Source organism: Lipophrys pholis (assembly GCF_963383615.2).
Source record: "Lipophrys pholis genome assembly, chromosome: 21".
Lineage (NCBI taxonomy): Eukaryota > Metazoa > Chordata > Actinopteri > Blenniiformes > Blenniidae > Lipophrys > Lipophrys pholis.
Window position 1 is genome coordinate 13,308,574 of NC_137649.1, and position 22,997 is coordinate 13,331,570.

Here is a 22,997-nt window from a genome sequence, read left to right on the forward strand (position 1 = left end):
GAAGAAACTTGCTGCAGCGGCACCCCTCTTAACACCATGTAGTATGCTGACATTACTATGTGAGCCACTTATTTTATGTACTCTTGACTTGTTTTTATTTATTTCTGTGTATTTGTTTATGGAAAGGATGATGACTAACATCTAAAGAGTCATGTGTATCATAAGTGATTTAAATGTGTGTAAACAGTCATTCTGTCTCTGAAGCTTGTTTCAGCTTGAGTCGTTACATCCTGCAGGTGAAAACATCCAGAAAGTCAAGGTCCAAAGAGGACAATGATTTTATATCAAATCAAGAAGTGACAAACCTGCTGTGTTACATTTTTTCAAATCTAGGTCACGTTATCTATTGGTTGGCCCCTCAATATTGTCAGATATTGATGGGAACTGAACCCTTTGATGGTCTGGCAACATGTCAGGGTGCACGTTACTGTTGCACATAATCAGCTGGGATTGGCTCTGGATCCCTGTGATGGATGGAGCAGTATACAAGATTGGTGGATGGATGAAGTTTGCGATATTTCTAACACTTTTTCTTTTCCTAATTGTCTTTGCATTCAGACAAGCTACAATCATATAAAGACACCTAAAGATACAATTTATGATTGAAGTTGAAACGCATCTTGAAAGATAAAATCAAAATGAAAGTGCAATTTGTATTTCAACAATCATATTTATACAGTACACTTCCATTTAACATTTGGGATTAGGCTGGGCTGAAGCTCGTCTGAAGCCTCCAGGACAGCAATGAGACCAGCTATGGCTTTAGACACAGTGGAACAAGCAAAAAAAACTGGAAGCTGAACGGGAGGCGACAAGAGCTGAGGATGAGGAGGTTTTCACTCGTTCCATGATGGTTTGGTCCCATATGTAGGAGAGGTGACAGGTTATGTTGAGAAAAGGAAGAGGAGTTTCTTTTTTTCCTGAAAATGGTCAAAAGTTGTTTTCTTTAACTTTCAGTGTAAAGCACATTACAGAGAAGAAAATCAGCATTTTATAAAAATCGGGACATCAACATCACAACGATCAAGAAAGAACTACCGAGTACTCTGAAATGACTCTGCTATGCATAGTTGATCAACAGGTGAAGAGGGTGGAGAATCTCAAATTCCTTGGTTTCCACATCAGCAGAGACACAATGTCTTCAGTCAGCCTCAGTTGGTCAGAGCTGCTGCAGTGTGTCCTTCTCCAGTTGTACAAAGAACAAGAAAGAATTGAGTACCACATATCACCTATGCCTTCATGTTATTTTGATAAAAATGGTTGTATAAGAGCCTATGAATTGCCAAAATGTGCAGAATCATGAAATACTCCTGAAATACATGGATAAGTGAACAAGCCAAATTTACCACATGATGCTATTTTTAACATCTGCATTTAAATTGAAATCACATGTTCCCTTCTTTCATGCATGGATGCAAACGACTGAGGGTGACTCATAAGTGTTCGTTATCTAAATTTAGTGCTTCCTCTGATGTTGAACGTCTATTAACTAGAGAGCAGTGAGTGAGCCGGATAACAAGAGCCTGATCTCAGTCGCATCTTAGAGCCACTCATTCACAGCTCGTGTTTGATGCTTGATCCTCCTGTCACATTTGACTCAACCTCAACTAATGACCCCTGAGACCGACCTTCAAGAGCAAACGTTGACAAAAAGACTACTTTTAATGAAGGTAAAAGCGTCATTAAGCATGTGACAGTACAGTGGGAGGAGATGCAGCAACACGAGAACCTCAGGTTGACACAGAGAGGTCAGTCCAGGGAGAATTGAAAATTAACAACTAAAACAAGAGGCTACCAGAATATCTTTTTTTTTTTTTTTTAAAGGAAAAATGTACAACAAGGTCAGGAGCCAGAAAGTGCCCTCCTCTTCTGGGTAAAGTCCATGTACAGGATTGTCTCTGTATTGCCGGGGTCTGCTCTGCTCTGCTCTGCAGCGTGTCCTCCTGCAGCTGCTGCTATACTACAGCGTACTGCTGATACAGCAGCTCCCGGATCTTATAGTAGTCGTCGCACAGGCAGCCTTCCAAGCCGATGCGCCCGGCCTCCGTCTGGGTAAAGAAAAAAAAACAAACACACACAGGTCATCTCTAGCCTCCTTCTTCACTTTTAAAAACTCTTGTGAGGCACCCCGCTGACCTCGAAAATAAACTGCTCTTTTCCACTGGCCTTGTATTCAGGTGGCTTTTGAATCCATACCACTATTTCCTAGTTACATAGCACAAACGCAGAAATACACACTCCTCTAAAAGTCTCCGTGCTCTTTGATTTCATTTTCTGGGTTGCGTCTATTTTAGGTTCTTGTCAATTATGCAGTTTGTTGTTAGTATCCCGGCTCCCTCCTGCTTTTCCTTGAGTTGTTTGAGTTTTGCCTGCGACTCTTCTTTTTTTTGAGGGTGCGTCTTTCATCTGAGGTGAGATGTTTTCATTTGCCACTGGGGTTTTTATATCCTACTTAAGCAGGCCATGTTTGTTTCTCTTTGTGTTTAATGCTCCAACTTCAGTGCAGATTTTTCAGTTTATTGTGTGCAAATCAATAAACCTTGAAGAATAGATTCAGATGTTAACTCGAACTTAATTTGACATTTAGGCGCATGTATGAACATAAAAACGGGCTTTCCTGCAGTGGTATTTTACTACGATTTAAGAAAATACCAGTAAACGCTCACATATGATCACTACTGCCTTTTAAACCTGATTGTCGTAATCTTTCCTCCAGACTGAGTCCGTCCACAGTCAACCAAAGTAAAAATTGTTGAACTCCTCTTATATTAGTATTTCTCATTGGAACGATTCTAACCGTCCATAACGTACTCGTTTAGATTCTTGAGACAGTCAACATTGGGAAGTCATCCTTGCATAATTTATATTTAACCACCAAATTAAAAAGGCCCAAAAGTGAAAAAGTAAACACTTGAGATGCCATACATCATATGTAGAAGAGATCTGTTGGGAGGTGTAAAAATTAAGAAATTAGGACATTTTTTAATGATCTGTACCTTAAAATTGTCTACGTTTGACATATTTGTTATATTTCTAGATTGTATAAACAATATAAAATCGCAGTGTTAAGACATTTATTCATGTGTTCTGTGACTGTCATGAACGTATGTAATGTATCTGTGTGGAGTTTGCATGTTTTCCCTGTGTGTAAGGCTTCTCTGGGTAATGCAGTTTCCTCCCACAAAGGAAAAACCTGAATTTGAAGTTAATTGGTGACTATGTCCAAAGGGCTGAATGCGAGTGTGTCTGAGTTTTGACCCGTGATGGACTGGCGACCTGTCCAGGGTCCACCCTGCCTGAAAGTCCGCTTGGATTCATTCCAGTGGCCCCTGACCCTGATTGGAATAAATCTGTATAGAAGATGGATGGATGGACGGACTAAAACCAGCAGAGTAACATTCAGTGTTGGCCACGTTCCCTGCTAATAGTGAGCAGCTCTGCAGGGAGCTGACGGATGGCCTGTGCTCTGTGAGCCAGAGGGAAGGACACTCACCCTGCGGACGGCCACCATGTTGTTGCAGACCAGCACTCCTCCCACGAACTCGGCCTGGATGCCCTCTTTCAGCAGGACCTGCTTGAAGTCGGACAGACGGGGCTCGTTGATGAACACCGACTGATGCCCTGAAATCTGGAGACAGAGTGAAAGAGGCTGCTGGTCAGACTGTTCCTCAGAGGACTGTCGGAGCGTCTCGTATGCCTTTTTGGACGAACAGTATCAGAAGCGGTTCATTCCTCCTGGAAGCGAGTCTCAGAGGGTGCGTCTAACCTTGATCAAACTGCCTCAGGACTTGACAATTATAGGTTTGGTCCACTGGCAGCAGCAGTTACTCAGTCCTAGACGTCATCTGCTCGTCATACCGTTTCAAATGGCAAAGTAATTTGCATGAGTTCTGACACTCTTGAAATAAGGTTACGTTTTAAAATGAGTGGTGGCTAAGGTAAGGCATCCACTCCCAAAATCCCTCTCAGCTGATTTAAAACAAAGATTCTTTCCTCTTCTTCATGAGCCAAATCAGTCAGAGGGAGGGACGCCTCATCGATATCACACTGCTGCCTTGTGTCAGTGCGTGTGGCACTTTGGTGAGACAGATGATGGCTGATCTTTCTGTAAAGGTGCTTTAAGGCTCAATGAAAGCAAAACAAACATAAATGTGAACCTCTTACTGAACCATGAGCCTGCAGTTTGACACAAGCAGCCTATTTTCTTGTTCGGCTGAAAAAAAGTTTGCATACAAACAAAGCATAATGTCTCATCTTAAGACAATCAGACAATCCAGAGGGTTAAACTACAAACCAGGCGGCTGCAGCTCAGTTGGCACAACGGTCGTCTCTCAATCCGAAGGCTGCAGGTTTGATTCCCCATTTCCCCTGTCCACGTGCTGAAGTGTCCTTGAGCAAGACTCTGAACCCAAATTGTTGCCAATGGATGGATTAAGCACCTTGCGTGGCAGCCGCCTCCATTGGTGTGTGAATGCGTATGTGAACGAGTGAATGTGATTAACAATGTAAAGTGCTTTGGGAACTGCTCAAGCGGTGGTAAAGTGCTGTCTAAGTAAAATCCATTCACCATTCATGAATCCATTTACAAAGCAAGAGTAGGTGGTGAGCGAGACACGTTGAGCATAAAGTCACGTCACAAAAGCAGCTTTCTCTCAATAACGCAGTCTCGTCACGGTAACTCGATCAGTGGCTTGACACAGGCTAGGTTATATTACCATTTTCTGATGTGCAATTTGCAAGCATGTTTCTGAATAAATACATTTCAAATATCTGCACAATTACGGGTCTGATTTACCTGTGTGGGGTGTGTAAAAACACGTGCTAACTTGATAAGACATGTGGGAGCTGTTCTCCAGGCCACACGGGGGATTGTATCTGACAGATGGGCAAAGTAACACCGACTATCCATTTAGTGCGTTTGCATTCATGAATAATATACAATATCAGGCGTGTCTAAACCATTAGTATAGACTACTCTAAGTATTTTGCATGATCTGTTCATTTACCACATGCAATGTTATCTCAGTTGAAAGCAATTGTGTCGTTTATGACTGTGCCCGTATTAAATGCATTGGAAAGGCAGGTGCAAATCGACTCAGCCTTCAGCAGACATGGCCGCCGTTACTGGGCTGAAACATCATGTCTCAGCTGTTCCCAATGTGTCAAAAATATTGTTTTAGTTTCTGAGGTTTTATAGGATGAATATTTCTACTTATATATACTCTTAGTGTCGTCTTTCCTTCACTTTTAGGTTTCAAAACATTCCGCTCCAATCTTTCTACAGTGGACACCAATACCGAATTTAAACACTGGCTTGAATGAGTTAACAGTTTCACTGAGGGGAGGAGAGAGGAAAAATGTTTTTTCATAGTATGATACAAGTACTTCTATTGTATTTTATTCATTTTTGACTGACAATAGAAAAAACATTGTGGCTACTGCTTTTTGGCAAATCAGTGGTAAAATGTAAGCTAATCAAAAAGTGTGGTTTATTCATTGTTGCATTTAGCACTGCTTATTTGGGATTTCACCAAGTCATGCCATTAAACTAATTATATTTATTCATATGAGAGAGCTCCTTCAAGGGGCTCACTTCTTCTACTACTGGACGTAGTGTAACACATAGAGGGGTGTGTAAAAAAAAAAAAAACTCCAACTGTTAACACATGTCATGAATAATATTCTTTTAGATAACGTAATAAATGTCTTGTGTTGAGCCATTATACTTTCTCAAACCTGTCGATTATTCTTCAACAGTGACCGTTTCTAGTTTATATACTGAATGGGAGTGTCATAGTTGCTGCTCTTGCTTCACAGAGAGAACATCACCAGTTCAAGTCTCAGCATTTCTCAGTGTTTTCATTTTCCATGGGTCAAAAAAACCCAACTCATTCGAGGATATTTGGTGTTCCGAAATTTGCCCGTAAATGTTAATGTGAGCAGATGACTTTCTGTCTCTCTGTATTTTCCCAGTGACTGTCCAGCCTTTAACCCAAAGTCAGCCTCAATCTCCTTCAGCCTCTTTGAATTGGATGAAGCCGTACATTAGATGAATGGATTAATGTTTGTCTGATGTTTAAACAAATATAAATGAATGCAGTATCTCTCCCCACGGTGAATTTTCCGTTTCCGACCTCATTTGTAGGCAGCGGTTCCAGAGTGGGAATGATGTCGCTCTCCTCCGACACCTCCTTCTCGTCCTCCCCGAACAGATTCTTCATGGCACGCTGTGCCGCCACAGCCGTGGCGTTGTGGTCGATGCCCAGATCGGCGGTGACGTCCATTGGAATCTCGCTGTCATCCGACTCTTCTTTCATACCCTCCTCCAACATCACGCCGGTGTCCACCTTCACCACGCGCATGTCCAGCACGCCATCGATCCACGCCAGCTCTGTGTCTTTGGCCTTACAAAACTGCAGCGAGCTCACCAAAGAGTCTTTCAACCGCACCTTTACCAAGACGGAGTAAGATCGGATGAAGGTACAGAATTGAAATTGTAGATATATTAACCTACATAACTCATGCAGTGGATTATTATTTTCTTTTTTTTGCATAATTGTCTTTGACAAACAAGTTCACTGTAAATAAAGCGAAACGGTTTTTGACAGAGGCTGACCTGGTAGATGTGCGTCTCACTGGTGGCGTCCACAGTTTCCTGCAGTTTGGGCGTGTAGACTTTGATGTCTTTGCTGAAAGCCTTGCAGGACTCTGCCAGGTCCAGACTGGCTTCTGGCGGCCCGTGAACGATGACCAGCTGTCTGGGTTTCATCTGATTGATGATCTTCTTGATGGAGTCGCCATCCGATCGACCTTCATAGTCTATGTAGGTTATCCTTGCTCTGTGAGGAAACAAAAAGACGAGGCCAGGTCTTTGAATGATGCTGATTAGCAAGACGATGCGAACCGTGACTTACGACGAGATTTCTTAACGGAGCTGCAATTTATCCAGTCGGGATTTGCTGACAAGACAATAACCCTTTTAAGCATCACTTAGCCTGATATTTAAAACATTTACATCCATTCAACATCTGGAGGCCGTCCAACAAACTACCACAATGTATAGTACTGTACTGCTGGCTCGGGACCAGAGAAAATGCCGCAGGGTTACGCATGAGAGTACTGCCTTATCAATGCCTAACAATCTCTGGAACAGTAGAAAACATCTCAAACATACTTTGAGGTGCATTTCTATTATGTTTAGGTGCTGCAGCAGGTTATAACTAAAACAACCGTAATGCAGTAGACCTTGATGGAAATTGTGTGTTCATCCACGACATAACTAAAACATCCAACCCTAAAAGCTCATTTCACAGCAGAATAAACCCTCCAGAGTGAACAACTCTGGAGAAATTATGTCCCATAACTTCTCAGTATTTAACATCTTTTGGTTATTTTCAAACTGAACTGTTGAAATGCGCCACTTTGATCACGTAATTCCAGGAAAACACTTATCAAGTTTATAGAGGCTCTATGACTAGAGCTTAAATAGTCACCAGCTTAAATCCAAACAGGTTTGCTTGAAGAAACCCAAGAAAGCAGTGTTTGTCAAGCTTGGGTCTGGGATTCCTTTGGAGGAAGGGGGACAGAGTTTTCTTTTAACTGACCTGATTTCCAGATTTTCTATACTTGAGATGCACTTGGTGGGGACAACAGACAGATCCTGGTCCATAGGTTCATCTCCATTAGTTAACCCAGATTCCAGCTTGATCTTCTCATCCTCTGTGCCTTGAAGTTCAGGAACCAGAAACTCTTCCAGCCTTTGAAAATACAACATGGATTTGTCAATAAAGGTGGCGAGTGTAATACGACTGGCTCCCTGCACTCTGTGATGTCATGATTTACAGTTGTACCTGATGATTTCCCCGTACTCGTCCCATTTGATCCTCTCCTCGTGTGTGGGGAACATTGGATATGATTTTTTGGCCTGTTTGAAGAAGCTGCCTTTGCGGTTGCCCTCGCCCTTCATCATCAAGTCGTGGTGTTTAGTTTTCACGATAGCAGGCTGATCCAGATCGTCATCCATGTCACTCTCATCACTGGAATCCACGTCCACCCTGCAAATCCAGAAATAGCCCCATTTTCAGAGTTAAAAGTAGTATATCAATTAAATGAACACTAATAACAGGCAGCTTGTTTTACATCTCAGCTGTAGAGCAGCATTTTTTGTTTCTGTTGGCTTTGTACCCCATTTTCTGTTTTAGCAGGACGAAATAGATCAATGCATGAATGGATGAGGATTTGATAGAAAAGGAGCACCAACAGATACAGTCAATAAACCAGCAGGCCAATTAAAAAGTAACGCAAACCAAGAATGAACAAAAAGCAAAAAAAGCTAAGAAAAATGTCAAAACGTGTTTTCACACTGAGGATCGTGAGGATCAACTGCGCATCATTAATATGCATAAAGCTGCATCATGGTAAGACATGCAACCCTTTACCGCCTGTCCATCACTCTGTGTTTTTGACAGACTTACTCTTTTGCTTGTTCAAGTTTTTTAGCAGCTTCTTTCTTTATTTTATCCTTCTCGAGGTATTCATCCAGCTCCTTGCCTTCGAGTTTCACTCTTTTCCTCACCTGTCATAATGAGAAAGAGTGAAACATGGATGAGGTGCAAATGACAAGAGTGCGACATTTTGTTGTGTTCCTCAGCTGGGTCTGAATGTGAGAGACGGGTAGCTTCCCCCTGGGGCGAAGGCTGCTTGATAGAATAAATCTCAAATCTCTTGTCATAGCAAATCAACACAACCACGGAGGGCCTCACCTCCAGATCCAGCATCTTTTCTGTGGGGTGGTCGATGAGGTAGCGGGCCAAAGTGCCGGGTGTGGTGCGGTAGGTCAGGATGATGGAGTTTTTGGCGTTTTGGCACCACTGGATGAAAAGTTCTCGGGAGAATCCTGACTCCAAGTCCGGCTGGCTACACAGCACCACTTTGGGGCTAGGCACCCGCGCCAAGTCTGCCAGACTATGGCACAGGGTGAGGTGTCGGAACTGGAAGGGGTTGTTTCTCTTGTCCTCAAAACACCTCATGAGCTTGTCACTCATCCACTCCACCTGAAGAACATGAGGGTGTTAAAATAGAAGAAAGATGCTAGCCAGCTATTAACAACGTCTACTTTTTCATATCCTTTACACCAACAGACAGAATAGATATTCTGAGAAAATGTGAACGAGAATTTTTTGTGAAGATTTATGATACCTGGGACTTGGAAAACTCCACCACGTTGTAGCTGACGTTATTAAGCAGAGCGAGCGGGTACGCTCCCAGCCCAGCATCCTTTGTCCTCCAAATCTGGTCCAGGAGCTGAGCCAGCTCCAACACACGCCCAGCTGTATCCACGGCAATGAGGACATTACCATCACCACGTAGCGTCTCCATGACATTGGCTTTGGGAAAGAAAAAAGAACATGGCAGTTATGGAAAAGTCAAATAAAGGAAGGCTGGAGAGGATATCACAACAGTATGTCTGGGATTAATTGAATCTGCTATTCGATATGAGCAGTGCTGAGTCTTGTGAAGTTATCTTACTGAGTAGCTGCTCGTCTCTCTGTTTGCGACGTGGTTGGACATATGTTGCATTAAAGGAGTCTGTGATAAGTAAAGAAGGGCGGCTGATGCTCTCCAACGTGCAACCGTTCAGGTGGCTGTAACAGATGAGAATAGCACAACAGAAACAAAGAATAAAAACATATATCGTGTGGAGAGGTGGAACACAGCGGTGTCATGATTAGCACTCATCTTATATCTCCATTTTGAGTCTGGGTTGTGGGTCAATCCCTATGGAGTTTGCATGTTATCCTGGAAAGTTTGGGGGGTTTTCTGAAGTAAGACCAACTTCCTCCCATAATCCAAAATAAAATACCCTTGAGCTTGATGAAGGGTATAACCATACAGATCTATTATTGCTGTGAGCTAAAATTGCTGAGTTGCAGAAACTGTTGAGAGAGTGGATCTAGACAAAACTGGGAGATAGAGGCAGGAAGGTAGCTGGCTGTTTTGGGTACATGGCTACACACACCTTTTTTTTTTTTTACTTCTGTCAATGCCAGATTTCATGTCAGAATGAGAGAGGGGAGCTGATCGGAAGGTTGGAGCCACTCTGGACATGACTAGACTCCTGTGCCCCAACACACCACAACCCTGAATTGGAGAAAGCCAGACTAAAAATATACCAAGTGTGAGTTTTCTTCCTACTCACATTTCTCGCTTGTGGTTGAAGTCCACAGCATAGACGATCTCCTCCTCCCCGTCCTTGACAATTTTCCAGGTCGTGCCTCCAATCATGTGTCCAGCTGGAAGAGGAGTGATGGAGAGACCATGCCCCTTTCCTGTAGAGTAAAAGAAAAATAAAAAAACGGACAAATAATTTCAAACAAAACTGATATTTCTTCTCAAACCTGCCTCGTGGCAAAGTTTTGCAGCACGGTTACATGAATTTGAGAAAACTAGTATATGTTAAGTCTGAAAAATGTATTGAATAAGCATGGAAGTTATTTGCATAAAACAGAAGATTCAAATAAACTAGTTTTCTGGTAGAAATTCAAGCAAATTAATCTCTTAGTGAATGGAGATACATTCATAAATTCAGGCAGTATTGATGCGTTGGTGGCTTTCGGTGCAATGCAAAAGAAGATGAATATGTCCAATCTAATACACTTTGTTTTTTTGAGTCTTGTTTGCCACGTGGAATCGTGAGCACTCATTTTGCTTTATTTTCTTTCTTGTATCCTAATTACGCTGACTCAGTCTTATTGTGGAATTATTGACAGTGTTGAATGCAGACTTGTTGAGTCTAGTCTATGATGGTCTAAAAGTCACTCACCTTTCAAATTGACAATCTGTGAGTATTTCAGCTGTTGGATCTTGTCAAAAGCAGAGTCCACATCATCGAGGGTGAACAGCGTAAAATCTTCACTGTTATTACGAGACTAAGGGGACAAAAGAACACAATATTTGAAAAGGCAATCACCATCGAAACAAACATCGTTCGCCAAGTTTCTTACCTGATATAGATCATACATGAACATCTGACCCATCTTGTAGACTGGGATTGTGGCATAGATAGTACAGTTTAGCCCCAGTTTGCCTACAGCGTAGGGCAAGGCTCCCAAATGTATGGGGTCAGGGTGTGAGAGAAGCACAGCATCAACCTGGTGGACGTACCTGGTGGGGGAAAAACAGCATCAAGCATAAATCAATTCGCAGAGCAGGGAGGGATCTGATGCACCGACAGGATGAATAGAAAACCCACCGTTTCATGGCATCGATGATGTCCATGGAAAAGTTCTCGTCCCAGCCGCAATCCAGGAGGAAGCGGAACTCGTCTACCTGCAACAGGTAACACAGGGCGGACTCCTCCTGGACTCCAGACACGGCCGTCAGCTTGATAATAGACGTCATTTTCCCCCTCAGTTGTTACGCTGCAAGAAAAATTGAATTTGCGAAGTTTAGTCTGAGTCTGATCACGAAACAAAAGCAGTGAGCTCTACAGCTGTGCGGCTCTTTGTGCGTCCCATTCCAACCGAGCACAACGCAAGTTCAGGGCAACTAAACGAGCAAAACATAGCTGGATGAGAACTAACTCTGTGCTGTATATGTCTGACCTGAAACGGAAAACTTAAATTTGAGTTTAATTTAATGATAACCACACACGGTTGCTAGCAACAACTAGCTCACCCTCTCAGCTAAGCACGCTAGATTCACCCTACCTTCTGGACGTATTTTAGGAAACAAAATCACGTGGAACGTACCATCAAATGTATGAAAGCATAAATTAATAAGAGTTGAAATAGATAGATACACAGTTGAGATGGTTTTCTTTAGGTCCAACATTGAGACTTTGTGGCCAACATCTTTGAGTACACACTTTCAGAGCGGACATGTTTTGCCGCTACATCACGTGTCAAAGTTCGTGGGAGTATACCACGCATAGTGTGACTGAAAATTATTATACAGATAAATGCAAACTTGTAAGCCTTCAAATCACGATTTAAAACATATGATATATCTAAATTAAGTTTTTATCTTTAGAAATAATGTAATATCAAATCATAGCGGCTTTTCTCCGTAATATTAATATTTCACTCAGTCCAGTCACCACTTCTTCTTTGTTACAGTTGGTACGGTCCAATGTCCTTCGTTCAGTGAATGAAGACCTGAAGGCCGCAGCTAGCTGTCAACAAACGGTAAGCGTTTCAATTTTTCTTAGTTGTATTGTTGTCCTACATGTGTCAGTGTGCCCTTGCGTGTTTATTGAACTGAAGCATCGAAAGCCATTTGAAAAGATCAATCGCTTTTAATTGACATTATCGCTGAAGCGGTGCAAGCTAACAGGTTAGCATCGAGGCTCTGGCTGCACAGTGATGAGTTCGTGTGGTAAAATGTGAATCTAGACTCACCGACCAGCATCAAAATTCATCGTGTGTGTCAGTGATGCACGTTTAGATGAAGTACTTGTTATTTTAGTGTCGCCCCGTGTCTACACTGTGAGGTTTGCATCAATATTGCAACTGAGAGTTTGGAATTGCATTGCATGGATTTGTATGTGTTTGCCACTCAAAACAGATTGTTAGTTAACACAGGTTGAAGGCGAGTTGTCATCTGGAGAAACCAGTGTTTAAAAGTTTGGCAAGATTTTTCTTTATGATATGGTTCTTTTCTCTATTTGTTGTCTTCCTTCTGTAGCAGTTACCAAAATCATGGGTTACATCCTATTTTGAAAACATTTTCTTAATCAAAACTTAAATGACAGTAGTGTAAATATAACTTATCTTTTAAGACTTTGTCATGTGAGTGACTTTGTGAAGGGTTATGCTAGTAATAGTTTGAGGGAATACAGTTTTTTTCAAAATCCATATTTTGAAGTCACGTTTCTCAACAAACTATGAACCTGAACTTATTCAATAGTCTTGGCTGTGCAAATATTTACAAGGGTTGCTGGACTTTGATTATACTGTGGTATAATAGTGGCATTGCTGCGTTCATATGAAGTAGAAATGCCCATAAACTTATGATTTCAGTCCAGACATGTCTGTCATCTAAAAACTAATGTTTAGGTTTAACAGAGGGTGCTTCAGTGTTTCTGTCAATGTCTGTTGCCGCTTCTGCAGGAACCATGATGAACATTGCAGGAGCTACCCGACAGTACTGGACCTACCTACTGGTGCCTATGGGCTTTGTGATGGGCTGGTATTTTGACAAACAACAGGACCAGAAACTGACGGCGTTCAGAAACAAGAGTGTATTGTACAGAAGGTAAGAAAAGCAACTGGTCATCGTTTAAGAGCAAAACAAGTCCTCCTATCAGGAAATGTATGACGATACTCTAGATGTAACTGAACATCTACTTGGACCACGACCTCTGGAGAGGTGGAGATCCAAAATGAACTATTAATAATTTATTCTGCGTTTTTTCTTTTCCTTTATTAAAGTAACATGCAAGTGTTTTCTGTGACACAGTATAGCATTTCTATTCTTGTGTAAATATCGTCAAATCAACCATAGATGTTTGGAAAAAATCAAAATAATTATTAGCCGTGCTCATGTAACGAGTTAAACAGGTTGATTTGATGTTTTCAAATTGAGCTAACTTGTCCCAAAGGATTATGAAAATCTTTTGTCACCTCACCTGGACATTCAATGAGATCCAATCCACATAACGCACCACATCATCTAAGTTTCCATCACACTTGTGTAAATTCTGCTGCAACAGACATGTCTTGTAAACTAATTGTCACATTTACTTAGATAATGATTTTAAGATGACAAACAGCCTTCCAGAACAAACTTCACTCAAACAGTTAGAATATCACGACATGAAAGGTTTACTATTCTTATGTTGTTGGAGCAGTTGTGAAAGTCAAGTATATGACAATTTACATTCACATTAAGAGGACTCATGAATTAATCGACCAGAATAAAGGATGATTTTATTCTAAGACATCTCATTTTTCTTTTCCGTAGGGAGCTGAACCCTGGTGAGGAGGTGACCTGGAAGTAGACCACCCATTCCTTTGAATGTCCTCCCACTGTAGTTTGATTGATGGATCGTCCTCGATATTTAAAAAGACTTCTGTACATCTGCTTTTGAGTTGTATCAACCAATAATAAAATGTCTTTTCTCATCGAAATGATTTGTTACACAATGATTTTGTGAAGCACAACACAATTGCAAAAAAAAAAAAAAAAGGTTTATAATGAAATCGATCAGACAAGGTATGAATTAAGTTTTCATTTCTAAGCAACGCCAATGCATAGCGCACCAGTGTTTTGCACCCTTTCATTTAGGACAAAGGTATTTTGAATGTGTCCAATGCAGCCAGCGTGGCTGAAGAATCCCGGGCCTCTACAGCACTTCTGCAGTGTGGATAATCCCATTCTCAAAAAGCAATTCAGCCAAAGCAATCTGAGGAAGACAGGAAACCAAACGAGAATCAGCTTAAAACACAAATGTGACAAACACAGGATCAAAAATGAGTAAACACAGGTTTTTGAAATGACATCGTGTTTACATAGGTGCTTGGAATATGAGAAAAATGACAATTGTCACGCACATTCCTTAAATACATTCTTTCCAATGCAAGACAGCGGCTCTTTGCTTAAGCACTGTCAGTAAGGATAAACCTACCCTGTCCTGCACAGAATCACAGGGGAGGCTTTCTACTTTCACAAAATGAGGGTATGAATGGATCAGAAACTCCACAGCATCCGTGAGCTGAAAGGGGATAAAAACAACACCGTCATTAAGACCGTGAATACACAACAGGTGCGTTGATAAGCTTAAGCGTCAATCTGTACCTCTGGTTTGATTTCACAACTCTTGAGCGCCTCTTTGTGGTAAACTCTGGAGTTGTGTGTGGTGTAGTAAAGATGAACAGCATCTCCGTCACTGCAAAGCCTGATGAAAGGAAACCATACGAACCAAATAAAAAAGCCTGAAAACATTTCTCCAGTGTGTAAGGTCAGGTTGATGTAATTTTGACTTTTTTTTTTTGGGATTGTTTTTCTGCACTGATAACTACATCAATAGATGAAGAATTGCCTCGGAAGCGAGCATGGAGTGAGGAGCGCTGCAGTAAAGGTCTCGTGGAGCTTCAGGCTGTTAAATGATTCACAACCACATATTAAAAGTGTTGATTTGATTTATGCATATTTTATCCATCCGTCTCCCGCACCAACTTAGCACTGTGGGATACTGCAGCCGATCCCAGCTGACTATGGGACGGGTGAATGTGGGATACACACTGGACAGGTTTCCAGTTCTGAGATGCATGCATCATGGTGTCTTAACATTTGGATCACAGAATATTCCATCGGACATGCAGGCCGCCAAACTTGTGTTTTGCCAACAAGCTGGTAGGTCCCTCTCCATATTATCTTCATTGTATGTTTTACATGTAGTTGTACCAAAAACCGACCTGGCACAGCCTGCACGGAGGATTCGGACTTGGGTCTGGGTGGTGATGTGGACACCCACATCTTTAACTCGTCCACCCTCCCACCTGGTCGGTGCCCCGAGCACACTGCAGGCCAGTTCCTCTGTGAGGGATTATATGAATTTGTTATAGTGAAACGCAGCTTGTGTCTTAGGCAGTCCTGCTGCAGTCTTCTTGATCCTATCTCATACCTGGAGTGAGAACAGGAGGCAGGCAGTCATGGAGGAAATCTCTTGCTTTCTGATCCACAGAAGCATCTACCGGGGTGTAATTACACAGTTTCTTCATCAGAGACTCGATTTTGGAGAAGAACTTTGCCCTGCGTGGGTCATCCTGCATAAAGAAGAACCGCCGTCAGTATAGAAAGACTCATGAAAACATGGGAATGTGTGTTCTGGCTACAACTAGTCTTCGTACATTCAAGTAAAAAAAACAAAAAACTACCATGTCAGAGTTCTGCACTCCCATATACGTGAGATAATCCAGAGGTAAACCCTGTCTAAACTCCACATCCTCCTCCATGGCGATCTCTAAAGCAGCAGGAACCATCTGAGGGGAAAAGACAGAAACACGTTAAAACACCAAGGCAGACAGGATGTTTAATCGTGTACAATACAGGAATCAGTAATCAATAGTCCCTGAGGCACCAATATTTCCAGAATCAACACAGATCACAGTATTATTTCAAACAATAAAAATATCCACGAGGTTAGTTGTATCTGTGTGTTTGCCCTGTGGTGTCCAGAGACCTGTGGAATGAATACCATGCCTTCACCCATAATCAGCTGGGGTTGGCTTCAATACCTAAATGGAGAAGATGGAATGATTTATGCAAGGTTTTGGGTCCATTAATAAAAATATGTATTGGTGAAGGTCAAGTTGTACATTTTGCAAGATAATGTGCATCCCCAGACTGGAACTTGTAGACTTGAACAATGGCACCGCGGTGTATGTAAGAAAACTCTCCACACATTTGTCTAAAGACAGCAAAGATCTGCTGCAAGTATACTGAAGAGAGCAGATGACTTGTCACAGTTGCCCACTTGTTGTATATACAAGCTCCACAAACAAACCCTCTGTGTACTGGATGTACCTGAATCCTACATTTTAGCATCATCAATCTTCAACGTCATCCAAATACCCTCTCATAATCCCAAAACATGCACTTGAGATTACTTGGCGACCCTCTGAAATGCACTCTTCCATCACCCAGGCACCAGGAATTGGTGCCGGCACGCTGTGGACCCGAGCTGGATAAAGCAGTGTGGAAGATGCATGGATGCTCCGAGAGATTCTTATTTTATTGCTCAGCTTTGCCAATAACCTGTAGGCCAACCCCACAGCCGTCCTTTTAATCCCTCCACGTGATAGTTCATCGTGTCCATCATTGAATTAGTTTACTTCTTGCTTTACATTTCCAACATTCTTATTGCTGCAAATACCAAACATATCTCACTGACTATCACCTTCTGCAGGAGGTCCCCCCAGCTGTTCTTCTGGTAAGAGGAGATGGTGATGTGCAGAGAGTGTGCATCAGGCAGACAGTTGCCCTGATGGATGAATCCACGAGGAAAGTAAAGGAGATCCCCGGCTTCCAGCACCACGTCCAGGATCGGCTTCCCAATGTCTGCCTGGTCAAAGTTTTCTGAAAGAGACACATGAAGCAGTCACCTCCGAGATGCATCTATATATGAAATTAATTATCCACCTGGGTTCAAAGCAAACTGACAGTAAATGTTGACACTATATCAAAGCAATGAAAAACATTCAGCCAGTTCAACTACCTCTAAGATGAGGGGTCGTGGAAGTGACGGTCGGCCCCCGACAAAGCTCTGATCTGAACCTAATCAAGTCTGTCTGAGTTTCAATGAAAAGCCAGTATTCCAAGCAGAGCTATTCCAAAGAGAGCTCTGCTTAGTTTTACAGCTTCTCTTAAAACTGTCATCCTGAAAATTTCAAATCCGCGTGGTCATACCAAATAATGACTTTTCTCACAACTAATTTTGTTTTTTGCACCAAGTGATAAAAATATACTTTTAACACATCTTTTTGAAAGCAGTGTTACTTCCCCACACTGGCCTAAAACGTTTTCACACAACTGTGAGAAAGAAAATGTATCACTTACGACTTGATAGCACGGGCAAGACTTCATCTTCTGACCTGAAAAAAGACAAAAGAGTCACCTCACAATGTGTGTTTGTCTCTTTGTATCCCATCACAAAGATGCGCGACAATTGAAAACGCAACCCAGGGTGTTTTTAATGATTTTCTCATGCAATAAGATTTTCAAGTCAGTATAAAAATATACACTATCATGCCAATGATATATCAAATCCAGTGAAATGTGGTGTAAAACTGTCCAAAATCACACATATTTCACTATTTCTAGTTAAATCTTTAAAAAAACTTATTCTACAATTTGTTATTCAATAAAAAGGAGCCCACTAAATATGATATAATTAACTTATTGGGTGTAGGTCTAAATACCCATACTGTCCCTTGCAATAGGTTTGTGTATTTAGTCAAGCAATAGCAATGAATACATGAATCAGATGCAGTAATTGAGAAAAAAAATTATTTGTATCTAAAGACAATCCAAAGAACACCTCTCTCACTTATCATCACATGAGTTTCCTATATCCTACTGTTTCCTTCAATTTACCACCGTTAGTGAAAAGCAAAATTAAGAAAAGCACAAGTTACACAATATGGTTCCCGACTTGATAACAAATTTAAAAAAATACTTTTAAAGGCAGACAATGTTTTGTATCAAACTGTATTTAAAAAAAAAAAAAAATGACTTCTTTCAATCATGACCCAAATACTGTAAATGTGTTTTTCTTCAATCATTTATCCTCACCTGGCAACTAAACACTTGTTCTCTGATACGACCAAATCAACCTAACAATAATACAATCTGTTTAAACAAGTCAAACTGGTTTTATTGCCGCGTTAATGTTAAAAAAGTGTCAATCTTGTGAAAAGGCGGTCACCTCGGGCTGTACACTCTCCAGTGCTTCTTCCCCTCCAGCTGCACCACAAACGCTTCAATGTCATCATAATGGGGAGCGAAGCCTTGCGTTCTGGCTGGTGTCAGATATCTGAAGGAAGGAAGACAAAGGCACGCATGTAATCCCCAAACAAAGACGGTTCCAGTAACAGATCCGGGTCCCAAACACTCACACGTTGGCTCCGGCCATGCTGCCAAACTGCTCTTGGAGGATGGACAACACGCTCCACACGGTGGAGGAGAACGCCTGAGGATTGAGCATGCGGAGGGAGCAGCCACTCTTGTGAAGGGAGGCAGGAAAAAGGCCAGTGATTAGCGCTGATGGTGAGTTGATGCCTTCAATGCATTAAGCACAATAACACTTCTACAATAAACATGTGGCTTAATTCAAGAATTCACATCTGACTAGTTAATGGTTCTGGAGGATATGAGAAGCATAAGAAGCTAGAATGACACAGGACATGATGGCGCAGCGGTTAGCACAGAAAAATTACCCGTGTTTGATTCTACGGGGAATTGACATATTATTGAAGGCCATGTGTAATTTGTATACATCTAATGTAGATTTATGATTCTCTGGAGTTTATTGAAGGGTCGCAGGTTCGAATCCCAAAGCCGACAGGTTACCAGACCCATGCCCGTCCTAGTATGAGCAGTTCATATTAACTATGAACAGGAAGGATTAATAAAATATGCTTTGTTTAAATTTGGCAAAAAATAAACTCAAGCTAAACTACAGACCTTGATAACTTTATATCCTAGATTTGATTGTGGTGGTTTTTGGAGATATTGTTCAATGACATCTTGGTTTTAAGTCATTATTTTATTATTAGCACTATTTTAATATTTCAACATCATGTATGATTATTTTGTCTTTGCATTTAATATCTAGATTCTTATTCCTTTAAATGCATGGGTCTGGCTCCAGTGTTTCTTCCATCTTTATTGAATTTATTAGAAGTGTGTGTGTGTGTGTGTGTGTGTGTGCATGTTACATTGTATTTTGAATGAAATGTGGTCTGTAAATAAACACTGATAAAATAAAATTGAAAATAATTCTATATATTCATGGCAAAGCATTTACCTCATAGAAGTCCCACACTGTGAATGGCAGAGCTCTTCCTGGAGGATTGTGTGTTTCTCTTCTGCCTTGAGTGTAACTTGTAACATCCAGGTTCACTCCAAACTGAACGTCTTGCTTGGATTACAAAATGCAAACATGCAGGTCAGGAGCGACATTCTCTCGCTCTCTCTTCATTTTTTTAGTTCTTTTAATCACCGTTATAGCACTTCTCTTGATAATTACCATCACTCTTAAAACATTTATGATATTGATAACAATAAAAAAAAAAACTACCAGAAGGCTTGAGGTACACAGCTTTGCGTACATGCATTAGTTACTACACTGGCTCCCAGGCTATCTGCAGTACAACCAATCAACCACAGAAAAGATTTGTCTCACATTTTTTAAAGAAAGAAATGTGAGAAATAGAAAGTTTAAATTATCCGGGGAAAACACAAGTTGAAGGTCTCATTATTTTTTTGACAACTAGGGGTTGAAAGAGGTGTGTTATCACTTTCAACCCATTCAGGGAAAAGTCAAGCTTTGTCTGATATTACCTGTGGCAGAGAACAAGTTGTCAAATCTGGTCTCAAAACAATCAGTTATTCAGTCTCAAGTCATTTTTCAACCGTTGCAACTTAGACGGAACTTTTCATTTAAAACTTAAGACCCAACTTGTCAACCTTCGTGGAAAGATCACTGCCAAGTTTCACACTGCTCACCTCTCTCAGTATACGATCAAACTCTGCTGTGGAGAACAACCCCTTATAATAGTGTGGATTTTTGCGTTGAACAAAAATTGGCTTCTTTTCCCATGTGTCCCTGTGGATAATTAGAAAGAATAGATGTCATTTGATGAATTAAAAAGAAAAAAAAAAAGGCATTAATTTTAAGTTTATTCTCAAGGTAATACAATGTACTTAAGGGGTGCAGAACATTGGAAGATGTCGAAATTGAGAGGTAAACAATCTGAAAACAAAAGCCAGGCGAAATAAAACATGGGAGACATGAAATAAATTATAAGACTTGCAGCAAACTTCAATAGCAACCAACGAAGCAATAAATTACTAAAAAGCTGTGTCTACTTTAATGAAACAAGCCAGTTTGGCCTCACAGTAATTTTTTAATTAAAGATTGGAGGGGGGGGGGGTGCAAAGTCATTCTTGAAGGCATTCTTTGAACTGAGGGGTGCAGTTAAACACATTTTGATAAAACATTATGAGATGGTTTGCTTTATTTTGTGAAGGTGACTCACACAGTCTGATGTATGCAGAGCTATACTTGAACGTACCTGAAAAAGGTCTTGGCAGGAATGGGATCTATGAGCCACTGAAACAGCCTGCTGGCTCTCTCCCTGCTGTTGTTGATTCCTGCCAGGTTCGCAAGCACTTCCTGGAGATACCCGGCATCTCCGTTAACACACTCCTCCTGCTGCAGCTGCTGATGAAGCAAAGAAACGTCAACCTTCTGTGCAAAATATTTCTCAGCATGGCAAATTCATTTCTACAGCACCATTTAGTCACAAGGCAATCCAGTGCTTCACAAGGAACTACATTGGAAGCAATTATGAAATACATAAGGTAATCAAATATATTGGTGATTTTATACATCAATCAAACCTACTGAAAATAAATACAAGAAGTCTATCTGGATTTTGTTCGTTATGAAATCCTATAATTCTTTCCATATTTAATTAGTAATCTTAATAAGCTGATTTTGTCTCCATGTGGTTGTTGAATTTCAGGTCTAAATCCATAATTACACCCATTCTAATGAAAATCGAGACAATGATACATCTTTGTAGAAAAAGATTGTTTTCACACTTGCGGCGACGCACATTTGTAACTGCGTGGTTGCGCTGCTCTTTCTGTGCAGCCTTCTGCACTTTCTTCTTGACATTCTTCCTCTCAGCTTTCATTTGTGTCCCGAGCTTTGCAGCTGCATTCACATTGTCCGTCGTCTTTGCCTTCTTCTTCTTCTTCTTTTTAACGGGAACCTGCAGCACACACAAGTTCACGTAACTACAATAAACAGACACAAAATAATAATAAAAAATAAAAAAAAGAGTGTTTTGGCTGTGTGGGTGTGCTCACAAAAAGCAACGTGCAAATAAAGCACTGCGCAGCCGATACACACACGTGCATCACCGGAGGAAACACGATTCATGTTTTAAAACACAGACTTATTAGTAACCTACCGGTAGAGCGGGTTTCTTAGCAAGAGGGGAGATATTTGTGTTCGGAACAGTTTGATATAAAGCAAAAGCCGACATGTGTTTCCTCTCCATCTTTCTCTGCGTCATCAGTCTCTTCTTCTTTGGCGGTGCTTATTTGTCCGTACGAGACTCACCGCTGCCACCTACAGTGTCGCCCCATACATTGCAGGCAAACTATAACCCTCAAAATGCAAAATACAACACGTCAAAGGGTCATCTGAATATTTGCAGCACGTTGCAGATTCACAGTAATTAGCTTTATTTATGCCCGTTAATGGTTAAATTTGGGTTAGTTGTCATATCAATCAAAATCAGCTTTACCACCTTCGCCAGCGAAAGTTGGGCGAGAAGGTTATGTTTTTGTCTTTGTATTTATTTATTTTTTTATTTGGTATGTATGTATGTATGTATGTGTGTGTGTGTGTGTGTGTGTGTGTGTGTGTGTGTGTGTGTGTTATACCAACTTTTAGCAAAAACAATTAACCCCAAATTGCATGAAATCTTCGGGGATGATTTGTTATTATCCAAGGACCAATCGATCAGATTTTGCAATGTTAAGCATTTCTAAATAAATCCTCAAACTCGACGAAAAAATGTCCCATACAAAGTGGTTGGGAGAGGCACCTCACTGCATGTAATTTTCAGGGATGATTGGTATTTATCCAAGGATGGTTTCATTAGATTTTGAGAGCAATTGGATCAAAGGTCAAGGGTCACGAAAAGGTAAAAAAAAATAATTTCATCTTAACATGGTCAGTTTTGATCCGATTGAGGTCAACCTAATGCTACAATATTCAGTTATCAATTCCATATCCCCTGACACGCCACAGGATGCAGTGACGTCATTACCCTGGTTAGAAGTTGGGAGTCAATGTTCAGGGGGTCACACATAAATTGTAAAATGTGTGTACATCTGTGACAAACAGTGATAACATGAAGCAACTCAAACAGCCATGACAAATGATGGAAGGAGTAGTGTGGTGGATCAAATAACCTTGTTATCTGTTGGTTTCCATGGTGACAATGGTGGCGTTGGCGAAGGTATGCCCTCTCCCAAGTGCCTGTTCTAGTTAGCATCAGGCAGGGGTCCTCAATTCCGGGCATCGAGGGCCCGTGTACTTCACATTTTAGCTCTCTCCCAGCTTCAGCACACTTCAATCTGATGTTGACGTCATAAAATAGCCAAATAATGAGCCCCTTATTGCATTCATGTGTATTGCAACTGGGAGAAACCTTAGACATGCAGGACACCGATACTCGAGGCCCCAAATTGAG

The 22,997-nt window shown here is 41.2% G+C and overlaps 2 protein-coding genes across 5 annotated transcripts; both read right to left on the reverse strand.

The window, feature by feature from the left end:
- Positions 1-634: 634 nt before the first annotated feature.
- cpsf2 (cleavage and polyadenylation specific factor 2) lies at positions 635-11,904 on the reverse strand. The gene is made up of 15 exons (XM_080490832.1): positions 11,751-11,904; positions 11,252-11,420; positions 11,004-11,163; positions 10,823-10,928; positions 10,199-10,328; positions 9,529-9,644; positions 9,199-9,386; positions 8,763-9,053; positions 8,475-8,575; positions 7,851-8,054; positions 7,605-7,757; positions 6,617-6,839; positions 6,135-6,449; positions 3,494-3,628; positions 635-2,048 (listed from the first exon to the last, which is right to left on the reverse strand). Exons 2-15 carry the CDS (start codon positions 11,398-11,400, stop codon positions 1,956-1,958), a joined length of 2,364 nt encoding a protein of 787 aa, XP_080346958.1. The 5' UTR covers positions 11,401-11,420; positions 11,751-11,904; the 3' UTR covers positions 635-1,955.
- A 1,314-nt stretch (positions 11,905-13,218) lies between these two features.
- Positions 13,219-21,825, reverse strand: riox1 (ribosomal oxygenase 1). 4 transcript variants are annotated; one of them, XM_080490833.1, is made up of 15 exons: positions 21,705-21,825; positions 21,345-21,503; positions 20,799-20,944; positions 20,230-20,329; positions 19,529-19,642; positions 18,618-18,724; positions 18,428-18,535; positions 17,560-17,594; positions 16,901-17,079; positions 15,879-15,983; positions 15,626-15,767; positions 15,417-15,537; positions 14,797-14,896; positions 14,627-14,713; positions 13,219-14,404 (listed from the first exon to the last, which is right to left on the reverse strand). In XM_080490833.1, the coding sequence occupies exons 1-15, from the start codon at positions 21,807-21,809 to the stop codon at positions 14,345-14,347; spliced, it is 1,668 nt and encodes a 555-aa protein (XP_080346959.1). In that variant the 5' UTR covers positions 21,810-21,825; the 3' UTR covers positions 13,219-14,344. The 4 variants fall into 4 exon arrangements, with proteins under 4 accessions (XP_080346959.1, XP_080346960.1, XP_080346961.1 ...); XM_080490834.1 differs by having other exon boundaries at positions 20,799-20,947; positions 21,705-21,822; XM_080490835.1 differs by having other exon boundaries at positions 20,799-20,947; positions 21,601-21,810.
- Between the last annotated feature and the right edge of the window lie 1,172 nt (positions 21,826-22,997).